At 44.6% G+C, this 18067-nt stretch overlaps 1 protein-coding gene across 2 annotated transcripts in view; it reads right to left on the bottom strand.

The window, feature by feature from the left end:
- Positions 1-18067, bottom strand: part of RBM20 (RNA binding motif protein 20) — a 512103-nt gene that overhangs the window by 103012 nt on the left and 391024 nt on the right. For both annotated transcript variants that reach the window (XM_086922775.1, XM_086922776.1), the window contains exons 3-5: positions 7497-7558; positions 7306-7397; positions 6643-6731 (exon numbers count right to left, since the gene is read on the bottom strand). In XM_086922775.1, coding sequence (XP_086778901.1) covers positions 6643-6731; positions 7306-7397; positions 7497-7558 — 243 coding nt within the window. The remainder of the gene's footprint in view (positions 1-6642; positions 6732-7305; positions 7398-7496; positions 7559-18067) is intronic.

Raw genomic sequence — 18067 nt, 5'->3', positions numbered from 1 at the left:
CACAGCATTTCCCCCCAGAAGTGTGTGGCTGCCTGTGTGTTACCTCGCAGTGGCTGACTGTACTCAGTGGCTGCCTGTGTGTTGCAGCTCCCGTCCCGGGCTGCTGGCCGCTTCTTCTTGCTGTGTCAGACGGCCGATCTCCCCGGTCAGCAGGCGGATCGCCTCCTCCTGAGCGGCCATGTGGGCTGCCATGTCCAGGGAGGCCTCCAGAGCAACAGCCGGGAGCCTGGCCGGCCGGAGACGAGGGAGGCGGGGATCTGCTGTGGGAGGGGAGAGGGAGGCGGGGATCTGCAGTGGGAGGGGAGAGGGAGGCAGGGAGAGCGGAGGCCGTGTTGCATCGGGATCAGCTGCGGCTCGGGAGGCGGGGATCTGCTGTGGGAGGGGAGGGGGAGGCGGGGATCTGCTGTGGGAGGGAAGGGGGAGAGCGGAGGCCGTGTTACAACGGCATCGGGACCGGCTGCGGCTCGGGAGGCGGGGATCTGCTGTGGGAGGGGAGAGGGAGGCGGGGATCTGCAGTGGGAGGGGAGAGGGAGGCGGGGAGAGCGGAGGCCGTGTTGCATCGGGATCAGCTGCGGCTCGGGAGGCGGGGATCTGCTGTGGGAGGGAAGGGGGAGAGCGGAGGCCGTGCAGATTCGGGGGCGTTCCCGGCTTTTGGCTGACGTAGCCAAAAGCCAAAAATTCTCGGGAACGCCCCCGAATCTGGTCCGGCCATGACGGACGCCTCTCTGTTCCAATGGCTAGCCTCCATTTATGGAGCTAGCCAATGGGACAGAGGGCGTATTCCAAGAGTCCCTACTGAAGACTAGAGATTTCTCTGGGGGCGGAGTTTACGCTCCGTTCCCCAGTCGAAACCTAAAAAGACCCCACAGCCCTAGAATCAGCAAGAGGGCGTGCGAGGCAACTCTGCTGGAGCACAGCAGCGTGCAAATTGTGTTAGTATTTTCCAGTTTTTACATATAAATACAGACAAAGGAAAAAAAAAAAATTCCGTCTGTATTTATATGTAAAAATCAGTTTAAACGGAAAACCGGGAGCCCTATTTATGATGTCCTGGCGGTGAAGGTTGAAGAGGAGGTCGTGTTCACAGCCATCGGTCAAGAAGTGAAGGACAGTGAGGACTAGTGAGGACTACTAAGGTCAGGGTGGGATGTGCAGCAAGGTGTGAAGGCATGTCCACCGAGGATCTCCATTGGCTGGAGGTCTATGCAGGAATCAGGATAAGCTATGGTAAAAGTGAGAAAAGGAGGAGAGGTGAAAGCAGGGAGGACCAAAATGAAGAGCTTGTGTAGAGGTGCTCCTACCATTAAAGGACTGTGCTGATGCCCTCAGTAATGTAAGTGGTGCATGTAGAGTAGCTAGGCTTCAAGCGGGATTGGGCTTTTTCCCACACATGTGGATCTTTGAGATTATGTCTAGATTGCGGCCCCCTGACCATTGTTTGAGGTAAACATCGTTTACAACGATGTTTTCACAACGCGGTACCTTTACACCGCGGCTGTGACAACGCAAGTCGTTACCACGACTTGCGCTGGAGGGCGCTCAAGGTCTAAAAATAGTTAATTTACTATCCTAACACCTTCCCTAGGGTCCACGGGGACTGGTGTTAGAATAGTAAATTAAACTATTCGAAATCCGCGCCCCCCCAACGCAAGTCGTGGTAACGACTTGCGTTGTCACGGCCGCGTTGTAAAGGTATGCGTTGTGACGGTACGCGTTGTACCGTCATATATCCATTGTTTGATGATCTTCTTCAAGTGGAAGGCATTCCTCAGCAGAGATGTGAGGTGGGTCCTTTTAGCAGAGTTTAGGTCTCGAGTCTTGAGTGTCAGTTTCTTTCCTAATGCTCATCCTTGTAACCGACAGCACCTCCAATTGTCCCTTCAGATGTCCAGGGTCATAAAATTCTGCTGTCTTATTATCATGAGTTATAAGTATTATCGCTGGATCTAGGAGGTCATATCTAATGCCCAAGTGTTTGAGAAGGAGACGCAATTGTAGAAATTCTTTCCGGGTGGCCATAGTTTCACGGGAGAAATATGGCAAAATGAAGATCTTGTGGCCTTCAAAGAGAAACAGGCCTCTCTTTCTGGACTCCATAATCACCGCCCAAGCTTGTTAGTGATGTAGGAAGGAGGCTATAATTTGCCTGAGGTCATCTTTACTTGTTTGGCATAAAGGTTTAATTCTGGGGGCCCGTTGAAACTCCAGAGGAGGATCAAAGGGGATCTTGGTGAGAATGAAGCAGGCAAGAAATCACATCATATTGTCCCCTTCCAGTTTCTTATGGAAGATTGTCTCCGCAGTTGTGTTCCTCCAGTTCCACAATCTTCTTTTGGAGGTACCTGTGGTCTTTCTCCCAGTCTATAGTAGAGGCCAGTCTCTGGTCAATATGTTAAAGTCTGGTCTCTACTCCTGACAGCTTGCTATGAAAGGAGGTGATATCTTGATGGGCAGATTGGATATCTGCAGAGGTTTTGGAGATGTCATCTGCCACCTCTGAGAGCGTTGTTCTAAGCACCACCAGATCTTTCAGAATGACCTCAAAGGCTGTGTCTTGTTGGGTCTCTGTGACCCTAACATCCTTGCCTTATTTTCTGGCCACCGTCTCTGTAAAAAAGAGTTGTCTGGGTGGCTTATAGATTGTGAGAGACCATTGGGAGAGTGTGTTCCCATAAAGGTTGGTGATGGGTGGTGTACAATGGAAATCGGGAGTTGTGGCAGCGTCAACAGTGGTGCACCATACAATGATCACTAGAGAAGGCTGTTTGTCCAGTGGCTTTCACCTCCAGGCTATCTGTTTGGAGGGCTCGTAAGGGCCCTGAGTATGACAGTATTTAGGTTCATTCTAGTGCCAAAGCCTTCAGGTGCAGATAGGTAAGTCACAGATTGGTGAAAAGTGAGTGTGTCCTTGAAGAAAGTTTTATCTGTTCATATTTACTTTGTCAGACTGTAGGCCAGTGTCCTTCTAATGTGTTCCCTACCATCCATCATCATCTGACTAATTTGCCTAGTCGCAAGTCAGTCCTGAGTATGAAGGCTTATGCAGCCTTCTGTGCCCTGGGCAGAAGCTGGAGCTTCCCTATATGTATTCACTGCCGTACATGTAGGGGTGTTGCAGACAGCATTGCTTGATGCACCTTGATGTGCAAAATCCAAAGTCTTATAGAGCCCCATGGAATTTTATTGTCTGCCAATATGAGGGGAAAGGGCAAATGTCTAGTGCCGGCGCCAACGAGTCCGCCTCCAGGTAATCTTTTGGGATAATAGGCAGTTTTTCTTAGGGCAGGAGGGGAAAGCATGTCCCTTCTCACACAGGTGCTCTCCGTGTGAGGCCTTGCTCCCAAGAGCTCTGGCCTGCAGGGTCCTTCTGCTGAGAGGTAATCTCTGCTGGGTGTGTCACAGTGGTGTCATCCGTGTCCGTGTCCCCGACTCAAAAAGCAGAAGCTATGGTACTATATATTGTGTATCCACTCAGGGCACAGCATTATTCTTAAGCATGCGCCCCACAGTCTCTGCCTGTGCTGTTAGCCAGGGATGGTGTGTGGGGCACTGCCTTCAATGTAGCATAGTGGGGATCTTCCCGTGCGGCTGCCACCCATATGTTACGCAGTCTGTTTTGTTGTTGATTACCACTGACATCTGGGTCAAGGTGATACCCCGGAAAGCAGGAGAGTTCCAGGCTAGCTCTCGCACCTTCAGAACTCATAGCACCCCTTCTGCAGGCAGGGAGACGACCCGATGTCATGGCCTCATTGGGAGATCTTTTAAAACGCCACCATCTTTCTCAGACACCAAGCTCCACCATCCACACTTGACATTCGCACTTCACATCCCACTCACCTTCACCCTTCATGGTACCCTCATCTACAGACCACCAGGATTAAGCACCAACTTCACCAACATTGTTGCGGACTACATCTCTACAATATTCCTCAACTCCAGAGCCTTCATCCTTCTTGGAGACTTCAACTTCCACCTGGAAGACCACAATGACCCAAACTCTACAGAACTAATAGATGATCTCTGAAACCTTAGACTCACCAAATGCGTAAATGACCCACACATTCCACCGGTCACCTCTTGGACCCAATTTTCACCTCTTTCTACAACATTTCAGTCAACAAGCCCACACCCATCACCTGGAATGATCATGCCCATGTCAAGTTAAGCATTCCCGTCTCACACCAACACAGACTGAACACCGCCAGTCCTGCCTGATGAAACTGGAAGAATATCCCAAGGGATGACTGGACTACAGCTCTCACCACCCACTGGCCCAACAACAAAACAACATCAGCCGACATTACTCCATCAATAAATTCAACAACTGGATCCCCGCTTGCGTGGACACCGTTGCCACTTTCAGGCAAAACAAAGCCCTAGATCCAGACCTCAACACAGGTGTAACATGCAGACACTCAGAATGACAAAGCACCATTGAAACAACTGGAGCCCAGAAGCAGAATGAACCAAGACATCACGGACACGCACAACTTCAAGTCCACCATGGGATGTTACCACTAAGAAATCTGAAACACCAAACTTGCCACACTAGCAGGCCATATTAATGGGGCAACAACAGCAGAATAGAAGACTATATCATTGTGAAAGAATTCACCTTACCAGTGACCTCGTCCAACAGCATCATCCCCTCACAGGACTTATGCAACAAGCTCTCACTATTCTTTTGCAGCAAGACCCACTAAATAAACAGCAAATGTGTCCCTCAACCAAAGCTAGCAGACCTGCCTACTTGACTCGCCATCTCAACGAGGGGTTCAACAATGACTTCCTGGGCACCTGAAAACATGCCATAGTCCTCTCCTGCTCAAGAATCCCTCCACTGACCCTTCTTGCTCATCAAAAACAGACCAATGTCCTTTTTACCATACCCGGCCAAAGTCATAGAGAATCTCATCAATAGAGATCTCAGCCACCATCTCAGTGAAGACCAACTCCTCAACAACACACAGCCCAGCTTCAGACTGAGCCACAGCACTGGATACCCCTCATCGTCACCTCAAAAAACATCCAGATGATCCTGGAGAGAGGAGAAATAGCAGCCCTTATCCTCCTGGACCTCTTGACAGCCTTTGAACAGTCTCCCACGCTGGGGCATAACATAGGCCTCCGCAGCCCCCGCAGTGTGGGGGGTCTCAACCTCCAGGGGCCCCCCTCAGCACAGCACTCCGGCCAAAGAGCTCCTGATTGAGCCCGGAGCGGGCCCCTCATGGACCTTGCAGGGAGGCCCCCTCAAGTTTTGTTACACCAGTGCTCCTACGCTATCCTCATCAACCGTCTACACAAGCTTTGAATCCAAGACCTGGCACTTGATGAATTTCCTTCTTCCTAACTGATAGGACACAGTCAGCCATCCTGACCCCTGTTCCTTGGAGACCAACAAACATATCTGTGACTTACCGCAAGAATTCTCACTCAGTCCAAACCTCTTAAATGCATACATGATTTCCCTTACTACTATCATCTGCACCTACAACATTGACGTCCTTTTCTACGCTGACGGGACTTAACTCATACTCTCCCACTAAGACAAGACTCCTAATACCTGGAGCAAATTTATCGCCTGCATGACCAAAGTCACAGACAGGATGAAGACGAACTGTCTCAAACTCAACACGGACGAGACAGAAGTCATGATCTTTGGGAAGAACACATCACCATGGGATGCCCTCTGGTGACGGCTGAACTAGGACCCACACCTACCCCCCGCACTCACGCCAAGAACCTCATATCGTCATGGACAGCAATTTAGACATAATCGCCCAAGTCAACACTGTTACAGCTTGCTGCTACCATATGCTGAGGAGAATCTTCAAATAGCTCCAACAAAACTGTCACCGATTCACTTGCCAATTGCAAGCTGGACTACGGGAACACTTTCTACACAGGAACCAGCAAACAACTCACTAGATAATTGCAAACCATCCAGAACTTGGAGACCATAATCACTCTCAACCTTCTAGACAGCATACACATTAAATCGCACCTCAACGAATTCCACTGGCTCTCATATCCAAGCGTGCACAGTTCAAACTTCTCACTCACACTTTCAGAGTGCTACACAACTCCGGCCCAGCCTACTTCAATTGCCATATCTCCTTCCACAAACCAGCCAGAAATCTCAGCTTGGCTGACTTCTACTTGCACACATCTCTCGCAACGGAGAGCCAGATCCGGTGTCCGGGCCTTCTCCTATATTGCTCCTAAAGCGTGAAACGACCTACCACTACACATCGCATCCTCCTCCTCACTTCTTGAGTTCCTCAAGAAGCTGAAGACCTGGCTCTTTGATTAGCCCCTTTTGCCCTAAGCGAGGCTAGACCCATTCCTGCTCAGCACCAAGATAACCTTCCAGGTGATAATGTACTTTACAAATATACTTAACACAACAATAAGTTATGATGCGGCAGTACTGACAAAGTCAATTGCTCTGGTAGCTGAGAACTATTGGTTTTACCATAGCTTGTTTGTGTACATCTCCAAGTCCAAGCAGGCATATCACATTCCCTGCAGAAGATGGCAAAATTACTTCTTTGGAAACAAACAATGGCAATGTCTCCTTTTTCAGCCATTTCAGATGTAATTTCTCTGCCTTTTAGAGTGAAGTCTTTTCATGATTACCTTTGCTCCTGGGAGTGGAGATGAAAAAGCAGGACCTGAATTGAGCGGGGCAGATGATACGTAGACTGGACCAATTGCTGATGTATAATCTAAAGGAATAATTGTACAGAAAAGAATATGTGAGCACATATATTTTGTATGGACTGCTTGTGATACAAGTACTCCCAAACCAAATTTATCAATCAATATATTTTGCTTTGCATTTCATTTAGAGTTCTGCTGTGTAGAAAAGACAATAAACATGATATCCAGAGGTCACTTGAGGTTTGTGTGCAATTGAGTTGTGACTTATTAGAGCTGCACTACGGCCCATGTCTAAATGAGGCCTATAGTCTCCTGATCATAAGAGAACTAGTGGACAAGAGGAGAATGTCGGGATTCAGGGACTGGCTGGAGACTCAAAAGTTCCATAGCAGAGAAACCGTTGCCCACTAGTTTTCCAGAATCATTGACCAGTCCATTACCTTCTGGATTTTTTTTGGGCTACCAAGAGATGTCGGGCGATAAAATCAAGAAGAACATGTTGAATGTGGCAAAGGGATCTTTATGCAGCTCAATACTTGAAAGGCTCCTGGGATATGTGTATTGTACCAGGAACCCCAGGAAAAAGCAAATGATCATTGAAAAACGATAGGCTCAGATAAATCCAGGAACCAAATTTACCTTGATTATTTGGGGGAATATATGGTGCAGTGTTATTTGGAGAGGAGCACAATGTTCCCTCAGACGAGTTTCCGATACACCTAATTCCTGTGCTGAAAATAGAGGAAAGAAACAATTATCAAAACACAGGAAAACACAACTTGACAAATCATTAGCACATTGTAGTAGAAACTATGTAGGTCAATACTTACTTTTCTGAGTAAAGCATACAATTTTGGATGTGCATTTTGCCTTTAATGTGAAGCTCCCAGTCCTGTGTAGGAGTAAGCAGAAGACATATATATCAGTTTCCTTGCAAATGCACAGAAAAATGCCCGAGCAGATTAATGTAGCTCTACTATGATCAACACAGTGACGAAAAACTACTTTGTTCTAGACCAAATGGATCACAGTGTTGTGTGGATGAGACTGAATTTCTACACTATCATAGTAAACCCAGTGCCCTGCACGTCTGGCTTAAATTCAGCCTGCTAAACAGTGTTTGAGTTAATCCTTTTTTGGGTAGGTTTAAGCCAAAAATACACCTAATTTAAGACTGCATTTAGAGTTTGGCAGACGGGGACTCCATCACAAATATGACAGATATCCCATCCGCCTTACTGCAAGTGTCACTGCATAGAATGAGCTTGTAATAAGGCGGGCAGATATCCGTCACCTTTCTGACAGACTAACACATTCGTCAAACTCTAAATCAGGCCTGGTAGCTATGAAGTCAAAGACCTCCATAGATGTTATTGTATCTAAATTTAGATTTTTCAAACTTAGGGGCCCATTAGGATCTCTGGCGATCCACCCGCCACCCATTTCCCCCGCCATGTTACTATGGCGGAGGGACCGTGGCAGACGGAAAGACCAACCGCAGCTTTTCTGCCCTGTCAACAAGTTGACCGGGCGGAAATGAGTTTAATATGGTGGCGGTGTCTGTTAGACACCGCCAGCCATATTAGGATGGGGCGGAAACATGCCTTTCTGTGGCGGCATTGCCGCCATGGAAAGGCAGTCGGGGATTGCTTGTGGTTGACCGTTGCGGGCCCCCAGGGACTCTGTGGGGTGGGGGGTTCACATGGGGGGTACCTATGGTACCCCCCTGCAGTTCCATGCACAGCAGCACAGGCACTGAGCGGTGCCTGCCATGTTGTGCATGGAAGTGCACAACATGCCTTCCTGGCATTGTGGCGGGCGGTGCACAATGACAGGAATGCTGAATGCGCCCGCCACTGTGGCAGGTGCATCTTAATGGCAGACATAGGACCCCCGCCCTTATGGCGGGCGGTCCCATTTCAAAATAGGATGGCGGGTGGACAAAGTCTGCCCGCCATCCTAATGGGCCCCTTAGAGTCTAGGACAACACTAGGAAATAATCAAATAGCTTTTAGATCAGCTCATAGTACTGAATCGATATGGAAGATTGTACAAGACGATCTTAGATTAGAATCTGAAATGAGAAAAATGAATGCCCTGATACTGCTGGACAAGTCAGCAGTGTTCAATACAGTATACCACAGTATCATACACGATTGGCTCAGAACAGCTGGATTATGAAGTACTGCCGTAAAATGGTTTGGCTAATTTTTGACAGAGAAGTTACACTCAGTAAAGTTAAGTTAATACACTGATGGCAAACTCCAATTAAAATATGGAATATCTAATGTATTGCTGCTATCACCCCATCTGTTTATGATATCTATGTCCGCCCCGATGAAAAATCGTTTCTTCCAATGGGTCTCAACCTATATATGCATGCTGATGAGAAGCAATATTTTTCCACGTACACAGTGCCTTAACTCACAGTGAATCTCTTCATCACTCAATAAAGTTTATTTAGAACTGGATTGACAGTAATTGGTGAAAACTAAGGGGTCTATTATGATGGCGGGCGGACTTTTTCCGCCTACCATCGCCCCGGGAAATGGGACCACCCGATAAGGGTGCGGCAGTCCCGCATGGGCAATTAGGATGCCCCAGCCACACTGGTTACCAGCACCTGCCGCAATACAAAAAAGGCATGTGCGCATTTGCATGCACAATGTGGCAGGCACCACGCTGTGCCTGCAACGTCATCCATGTAAATGCAGTGCAGGGGGCGTACAATAGGTACCCCCATGTGCCCCCCCACCCCCTTAACATCCTGGTGGGCCGCAATGGGCCCCCAACTGAGGAAACCACATGCATTTCCATGTCGGAAGGCTGCTTCCAGCTACCATCATAATATGGATGTTGTCTAGCACCCCTTTTTCAGCCCGGTCACCTGTGTGACTGGCGGCAAACCGGAGGACGGTCTTTCCGTCCGCCGGGGTCCCCCCGCCATACTAATATGGCGAGGGGAAATGGCATGTGGGTGAAGGAGAATGTCTGGCGGATCGCCACCGCCGCGTAATAGGAAGATGTGGGCAATTACAACTTTAATCAGATCAGGGTTAAACTATGGTAACTTACTCTATGTAGGCGTCCCAATCCGGTTCTACAAAAGCTACAGGTTATCCAAAAATAATGCTGCTTAGTTAAAACTTATATCCCATAAATTTTCGAAACCCGTACCTCTTCTTTTTCAATTACACTAGATTCCCATGAAGGTTCCAATTAAAGATAGTGGGCTAGATGTAGGTGGCCAAATACTGAGCGGTAACGCAGAAATTCACAGAATTTCTGCGTTACCGACCGGTATTTGGCTGAGAGTAATGTAGGTGAGTTTAAACCTACTTGCAAAATAAGGAATCGCAAAATTGGGATTCCTTATTTTGCTCTTGCATTTAAGGAATCAGAAATACCGATTCCTTAAATGCAATGTAAGTAGCACTAAAAAAAGTGCACTTCGGCCTTAAGGAATCGCTAATTACCACCAACTTCAAGTTGGTGGTAAGTAGCGATTTCCTTTAAAAAAGCACTTTTTTGCTTTTTTAAAAGTGCCATGTGGCACACATCCATGCCCTTAGGGCATGGATGTGCGCCACATGTGCACACATGCACATTTCAGGGATGCAACAGGGTGTCCTTTGGACACCCTGGCACCCTTGAAATAGCTCCCGCTATTTGCGATTCTGTAATATCGAATCGCAAATAGTGAATATCTTCCCATTCATTCCTATGGGCCTCCTAGCCTATAGGAATGAATGCCTAGGTATGCCTTAATAACGAACCCCAATTACCGATTCGTTATTAAGGAATATTAAGGAATCGCTAATATTTCAGCGATTCCAAACTACATTCAATTTAGCAAGTCCTTAATACCGATTTGGTAAAAATCGCTATTAAGGACTCGCTAAATTGAATTTACCTACATATGGCCCAGTGTGTATGGCTCTCTGTGAAATTCATGGCATCTCCCCGGCTTTAAGCACAAAACAAATTTAAAAAAGAATCCACCAAGAACAAGGTGGCAGAAACTTTACAATTTGCTTTGAAAATACTGAAACGCTACCAAATGAACTGTGACTATGAATAGTTTCAGCTTGTTCAGATGCTCACTAAAAACTTGGGGCCAGATGTACAACCCTATTTTGCATGCGCAATCGGGATTGTGACGTGTTTGCGCATGCAAAATATCAAAGGCATCCAACTTGTTTATCGATTATCAACTTATAATAACCAGCAAATAGTAAAATGCATTAAAAAAGGAATGTGCCCCGACTCCAAACCTCCCTAGTCCGCTCCCAACTATTATGCAATTTGTATCGCGCAAACTAAACCCGAAGGTGTCAAGGCGCCTATCAAAAAAGATCAAAAGTTTGCAGAGCACCAGTGGGTTGTGGGTTTATGGGGGAATAGGTTGGGAAGTATTTTAATTGTAATTAAGTATTTTTTATTTATTGGTTTTGATAATTAATTGTATTTTAAATGATTATTAATTGGTAATTATTTTTTTAATAATTGGAAATTAATTTGTATTAATTGATTAATTGGTAATTATATTAAGGGGTTGATTCCGATTTGGGAAAATCCAGTCGGAATCACCGTACGGATCATTTTTCCCATACGAATCATATCCCAAATCGTCCCCGTACGTACGATGTAGTACGATGTGCACCCAATGCAGTTCTCCGTACAAATCATATCAAGGACGGTACGACTCAATAATCCGTACGGTTCGCACTCAGAACACGTAGTACGCAATATCCGTAAGGATCGAAGCAGCTTTGTACAACCCAGCAAGTACGATTCGTATCGACGACACTCCGTACGGCTCTTTTTCTACAGGAGCTTAAAACGTCCGTGAAAGCTGATTTCACCTCGAAATGCGTACGATACGGACCCCCCCCGGGTATGGTGCGTACACCCCATGATAGCAGGGGTACAGTGCATTCACCCCTGGATTTCAGGGGTACGGTGCATACACCCCATGATCGTCGGTGTAGGGACCGTAGGGGTAAGGTTCGTACACCTCAAGGTCGTAGGTGTATGGTGCATACACCCCGTGCGTATACCCCTTGAGTTTAGGGGTACAGTGCGTATGTGATAGTGCCGCTCTCTGTACGATTTGCCTATACACAACGTGTTCCGTACGAATCACGTATTCATTACCCGATTCGGATCGTAATGGATGGCATGTTTACGAATCGCACAGTTCACTGTGCGAGTCTAAGTCGTACGGATTTAGCATTGTTTTTCATACGGTTCGCAAGGATTTGGACGTATTTCTAACCTACGGATCATACTACGCGATTCGGACGGATTTGTACGATTCGTTCAGAAACGGCTACGAATACGAATCGTCGGACGGATTTGTTTCCCGAATCGGAATCGACCCCTAAGTGTATTAATTAATTATTGAAGTGTGTTGTGAGTTTATAGGGGAATAGGGTGGGAAGTAATTTAATTTTAAATAAGTAATTATTTATTTTATTGTTGAGTATTGATAATTAATGTATTATTAATTCATTATTAATTTGTAATACATTTTTTATAATTAATATTTTTTGTTTTGAAAACTGATGTATTCTTCATTAATTAATAATTGGCAATTAATGTTTACTACTTATTATTTATTGATATTTATCAATGATGTATTATTAATACATTATTAATTGCTAAATATGTTTTGAATAATTATTTTTTAGTTTTGGAAATTAATTATGTGTTATGAAATTATTATACGGGCATTCATTTTTTATACTTATTATTTGTTTGTATTTATCAATAGTGTAATTGTTAATTAGTTATTAATTGGTAATTATTTTTTATTATTATTTATTGGTATTGTTAATTAATGTATTGTTATTTAATAAATAAATAATTATTTATTTTTAAAAATGACTGTAATTATTTATATGTTATTTTAACCCCTACGCTATCCAACATATTCCCTACTGTTGCACTCTGGAGTGGGAATAGTAATTTTTTTTACCCCCACGCTAGCAACACTTTCCCTACTGCTGCACTTTCTGGAGTGGGAATAGTAATTTTTACCACTACGCTATTCAACACTTTCCTTACTGTTGCAGTCTCTGGAGTGGCAATAGTAATTTTTACTCCTACGCTATCCAACACTTTTCCTGCTGTTGCACTCTCTGGAGTGGCAATAGTAATTTTTACTCCTACGCTATCCAACACTTTTCCTGCTGTTGCACTCTCTGGAGTTGCAACCGTAATTTTTACCCCTATGCTATCCTATGCTTTCCCTACTTTTGCACTCTCTGGAGTGGGAATACTAATTTGTACCCCTACGCTATCCAATATTTACAGTTTTAGTTAAAGCCGTGTATAATTTATTTAAAAACATTTTTATATTTATGATATATATATTTTTTCTATTTTTATATATTTTATTGTTGTAAGTGTATGGATTTATAATTTATAAACATTTTTTTTAACAATTTACAAGTTATTACAATAAATATTTGTAAATATGTTAAATTTTTTATATCTTATGTATAACTTATCATTTTAAACAGGTTTTTAACTATGTTTATTTAAATATATGTATTATTTACTTTATTTTACATTATTTGTAAACATTTTAAAAAAACAATATTTTTAACATTTTTTTTGCGATATTTTTTCTCGATATTTTTGTACTTACCATAATGTAGATAGGACTTCAATATTCTTGACATCAATATTTCGCCTCCAATATTTTTGACGTCAATATTCTGTCAGTGATTCCTGAGAGACATACCCCATGTACTGATCACACTGTAATACCACCATGGTCAATTACAATCTCAATGGATTATGCTTATAATGTGTTTTACAGTGTTCTACTATTAATTATATACAAAACTTAATGAACATATCAAACAAAAAAAAGAAACTTAAATCCTAAGAATCAACAAAAAGCCATCACAAATATATGGCCATCCCCTAATTCTAAGGTACACTAAACTACACATATGAAAATATTTTTCAGTCGATACGTTTGATAGGTTTGGAGTTGGCTTTCTGGTGGCATTTTGTCTTGTACTTACAAAGACTGCTGTATTCGATGTATCCCGGATGGATGGATGAATGTATGGATGACTCATAAAGAGATCGGTGTTATTTACAGAACTGTAATGGCTACCCATCTACTAGTTACGCGATGTGTGCCAAGCCACCTAATGATAACTTCCAAGTTCCTTGTTCAATACTATCCTGAGTACAACTTAAATATCTTTTCTACATGCTGTCCAAGAATAACTGGGGACAAGAATTAGTCATATGGTTCATTGCTGGTAGAACAGGTCATGAACACAGTGAACCCATCTTTGCAAATACCATTCTCCCTGCATCCAGTATCACTACCCACTGTCAATCCTGTGTTTGATTTGTTCCTCACCCTGATCCCCAGCTGGTTTAGGAGAGACCTGTTTAAACCCAAGCCCATTCTACAATGACCACTCCACCATAGTAACCCTCTTAGGGTTTGCAATTAGTAGATGGGATACGTTTGATATATCTGTTTCAATGGCACTTGGATACCACCAAATGTTATTGCATACAGCCCTGTACATAGATTCAATCATCTCTATGCACATCCCTCTTGAACCATCGGAGTGCGCGCTATGAAGTCATGCTTACACTCAATTAAGGTAAAGGGTAAAGTGAGTGATCCTAAAGAAGGAAGCAAATGCTAGGTCTGTTCTTGTTAAGATCCGGGTCGGCGAATGGGGGCTAGGTGCTGAGCAGCGCCTCTTCTTCCACAAAACCACCGTCAATCTATGGTGATACCTACGCCGCCACCCATGGAGTAATGCTCCATCAGCCTTTAGGTCTCACTGGGAGAGTAGACTAATAGTCTAGTTACTGTGGTAGCTTGAGTAGGAGTAATGAACCGCGTGCACCTCCAGCATAGCATTGGGGGCCAGTCACCCCCTAGACACACATTTGAACTCTCTACATTACACAATCATTATTATTTATCTCTACACTGGTCCTGATGAAGCGCTCTGGATCTACCTGACCACACTAGAGCGAAACATGTCGACCTGACCACACTCTATGTTACCCAGGGTACATTATTACCGGTATGGTAACACATAACCTTTTAGTTTTTTAATATGACAGGGGAAACCATCTATCACTAATAAAATTACTGCCCTTAGGTATCCCCTAGCCATTTTTAGCCACTACCCAACCAGCACCATCACTGAGAGAAGAACCCTCTCTACATACCCGCACTCATCATACGGCTGTTCTTTGAAAAGATCCCTGATGAAGCGATCCTTCGGGGACCCGTAGGGCATTGCAGCGCCGGCCCGACGAGGAGCACCACCCGATGATGAAGCATGACATCCTCCGGGGTGTGTGAGTGCAACAAGAGACAATAAGTGTCTCCCCCCCTTTTGTTTGACTTTGGAAGGGTCCAAGAACAGACCTAGCTTTTTCTTCCTTCTTTGGGATCTCTCACTTTATCCTTTACCTTATCTGAGTGTAAGCATGACTTTAGACATTAGAATTCGGAGCACGGGCACAGGACCTTAATTAGCTCCTGGTCCCCCCTCTCTTTTGTTTGATTTCATCCCTATTGATCCACAGCACAATTCTTCTAGTGAGGAGAGGAACTAAGTGGTGGTAAAATAAATAGTAAGGTTTTCAAAGCTGCCTTAAATTTGAAGTAATACCACCCAGAAAGATTTCTTCTGGGAAGCCTTTTACAGACAAAGGCTTTTAATAGAAGGCATCTTTATTGGAAAGCCTTAAACACTGCATTCCACGGGAATACTAATCCCCAGGGGCTGTGCCTCCATGAGGGCACAGGAGCATTGCACTGCCGCTGAAAGTGAAGGGAAATATGAAAAATAAAATGGTAATAAAACAAATGTATCACCATTTTATTTTTCATGGTGGCAAGCAGCGGAGTCTGAGAGGGCAGGAGCAGCAGCAGAGAGAGGAACAGGGGCACAGTGCATATCAGTTTAAAGCGCGTATGTCACTTTGGCCGCCTGTCGTGCGACGACCAACCTGACATGCGTACTTTAAACACTCCAACCCCAGCAGTCTTAGAGCAAGCACAGGCCTCCAGAGCCTGAAGGTGAGTTGGAACGGGGTACTCCAGTCAATCCTTGTGCTGCTCTCATGCTGCCTGAGCAGAATAGAAGCAGCGCCAGGATTGATAGAGGGAATTTGGACGAGGCTCTAGGAGCTTGCGGCCTGTCCTGGAGGAGCCACCCAGTGCAGAGATGGGTAAGTAAATCTTTATTTCTTTATTTTAACTTAAATAAACTCAATAACAGGCAATGGGAAAAATGCTCAGTGCCTTCAACCTCAACTCCAGAGCTCACAATCGTGGCCCCGTTATAAAAACTCTTTAAAACGGACCACAGTTGAGAACTTTGGCGCTGAGCCTAAGGGCACTGCTGTTTTTTTACCAATGCGTGTAAGTGGGTTAAATATTCGTCCCACCAGGTTTGTTTGCCGCTGGCTGCCACTGATATACCCTGAGCACCTACGGGATTTTGGCTGGCTAATATTTCTTAATTTTGGCTTTAATAAGTTATGGGGCCAGCCCTGGAAGAACCTGGGAATCATTCATGAGGTTTTAAATTTGATTCTGACCATCCTGCACTTGAAGCCAAGGGTAATCTTGAAGTCTCTAGAGCAGTGGTTCTTAACCTTTAGACTTATGTGGACCCCCACTTAGTCATTTAACGGAACCTGGGCACCCGCAATGAATCATTTTTGGAATCCGGGGACCCCCTACTAAGTTATTGTTGGTAGCCAGGGACCTCGGCCTAAGCATTATAAATGATTTGAAGTGCAAAACAATACACAAAAAATACAGAGTGTACAAATGATGGAATATTTTATTAACTTTACTAACAAATATGCAAGAAGAATCACAAATTGTATTTTAATGGGAAGAATGGAGCTTCTCTAAATTAAATTTAAGCCACTCATCATCCATATTATAATATATTTGATGCACTTACACTGCTCCCAAGATTCAATCTGAGGATACTAACTTACTTTTTAGCCTTTTATTTCAAATACCTTAGCATTTACAGAACGTTTTTAAATTTTCTAAATTATATTTTGCTTCTTTATTTGTATACCCTATTATCACACACCCCCTGAGTTGACTTTGTAGACCTCCAGGGGTCCCTGGACCACAGGTTAAGAATCACTGCCCTAAAGGTGTGGACTCTACTTGTCAAGCCAACTTTAAAGATATTTTGGACACATTATTGTATATGTTTTCACGACACCTATTTATATACAAATCTTCACTCAGGACGATATTTCCCCAAGTAGGTTCGGAAGTAAATGCACAGTGCAGTGCATAAACAACAAATAGCTCTTTAAATAAAGACATCAAGCTTTTAGAAGGCACACAATGAATGCTAGTTACTATTGATTACTGCAAATTAATATTTTAGAGTATATGTCTGTAATATTTATCAAACCTACCTGTACTATTGTCAGAAATAATTTGTCATGGCAGAGTCCTCTAGGCCTGGGAATCCATTCCCTTCCCATCCACGAAGAGAAGTTTCTGCAGTCAATGGCAGTCCCGACTGCTTCAAGAGGAGAAAGAGTCGGATTGGAGTGTGAATGCCCACAAACGAACATTTTTGTGGGAGACTGCATACTTGCAAGATTACCTACACCTTTGCAACGCTCACTTCCCACCCCTTATTGCAGGATGTACTGCTGCAGATTTCTTCCCGCTTGTGAATTATTGACTTGCATAAATGGATTTTTTTCGGCCATAAACATACATTTACAGGCACCTATGGGCCTAGTTACGCTTGACTTTAGCGGTATGGATCTGCCTGACCATAGGTCGGTGGTTCTGATCTCACAATTTGGAGGTGACTGTTCATAGGGCGGTCAGAAACGTCCAGTTTTCAATGGCAGCTTGTGCGTGGCGGGTGGAAAATGCATGTAGCACAAGCTGCCATAGCAAAACGGATGCTTGGAAACAACGGTGCAGGGATTTAGGGGGGCCTAGGATGCTTGTTTCTGGTCCAGGGAGGGCCTGGTTTAGCAGTTCAGGCAGGACTCTTCCCATGAGGCACAGGGTCAAGATTGATTTGCATATGGCCAGGTCTAAACTGGGGTGGCATGGTGAGCAAATGAATGATGGATTTAACTCAGATCTCTTGACCGGGGGTGAATGTTTTGATTTGTTCTGCGTTCCGTCCATCAATTGTATGTCTTTTGGGATTTTGAGGGGCGCCATAGATGTGTCCCAGGCCCCATAGGTGCCTCCCAGGCCCCATAGGGGAAGGCCAATGGGGAATGATGCCCTGCTAGAGGGCCCCCAACGTCACTTTCTGCCTGCCTTTTCATGGCGAGTGGACCGCCATGAAAGGTTAGGCAGAAAGTGGCATTACAACTCCAACGG

The sequence above is a fragment of the Lissotriton vulgaris genome, chromosome 5 (assembly GCF_964263255.1).
Source record: "Lissotriton vulgaris chromosome 5, aLisVul1.2, whole genome shotgun sequence".
Classification (NCBI taxonomy): domain Eukaryota; kingdom Metazoa; phylum Chordata; class Amphibia; order Caudata; family Salamandridae; genus Lissotriton; species Lissotriton vulgaris.
The sequence above is the reverse complement of the archived record's forward strand: the minus strand, read 5'-3'. Positions and strand labels throughout refer to the sequence as shown.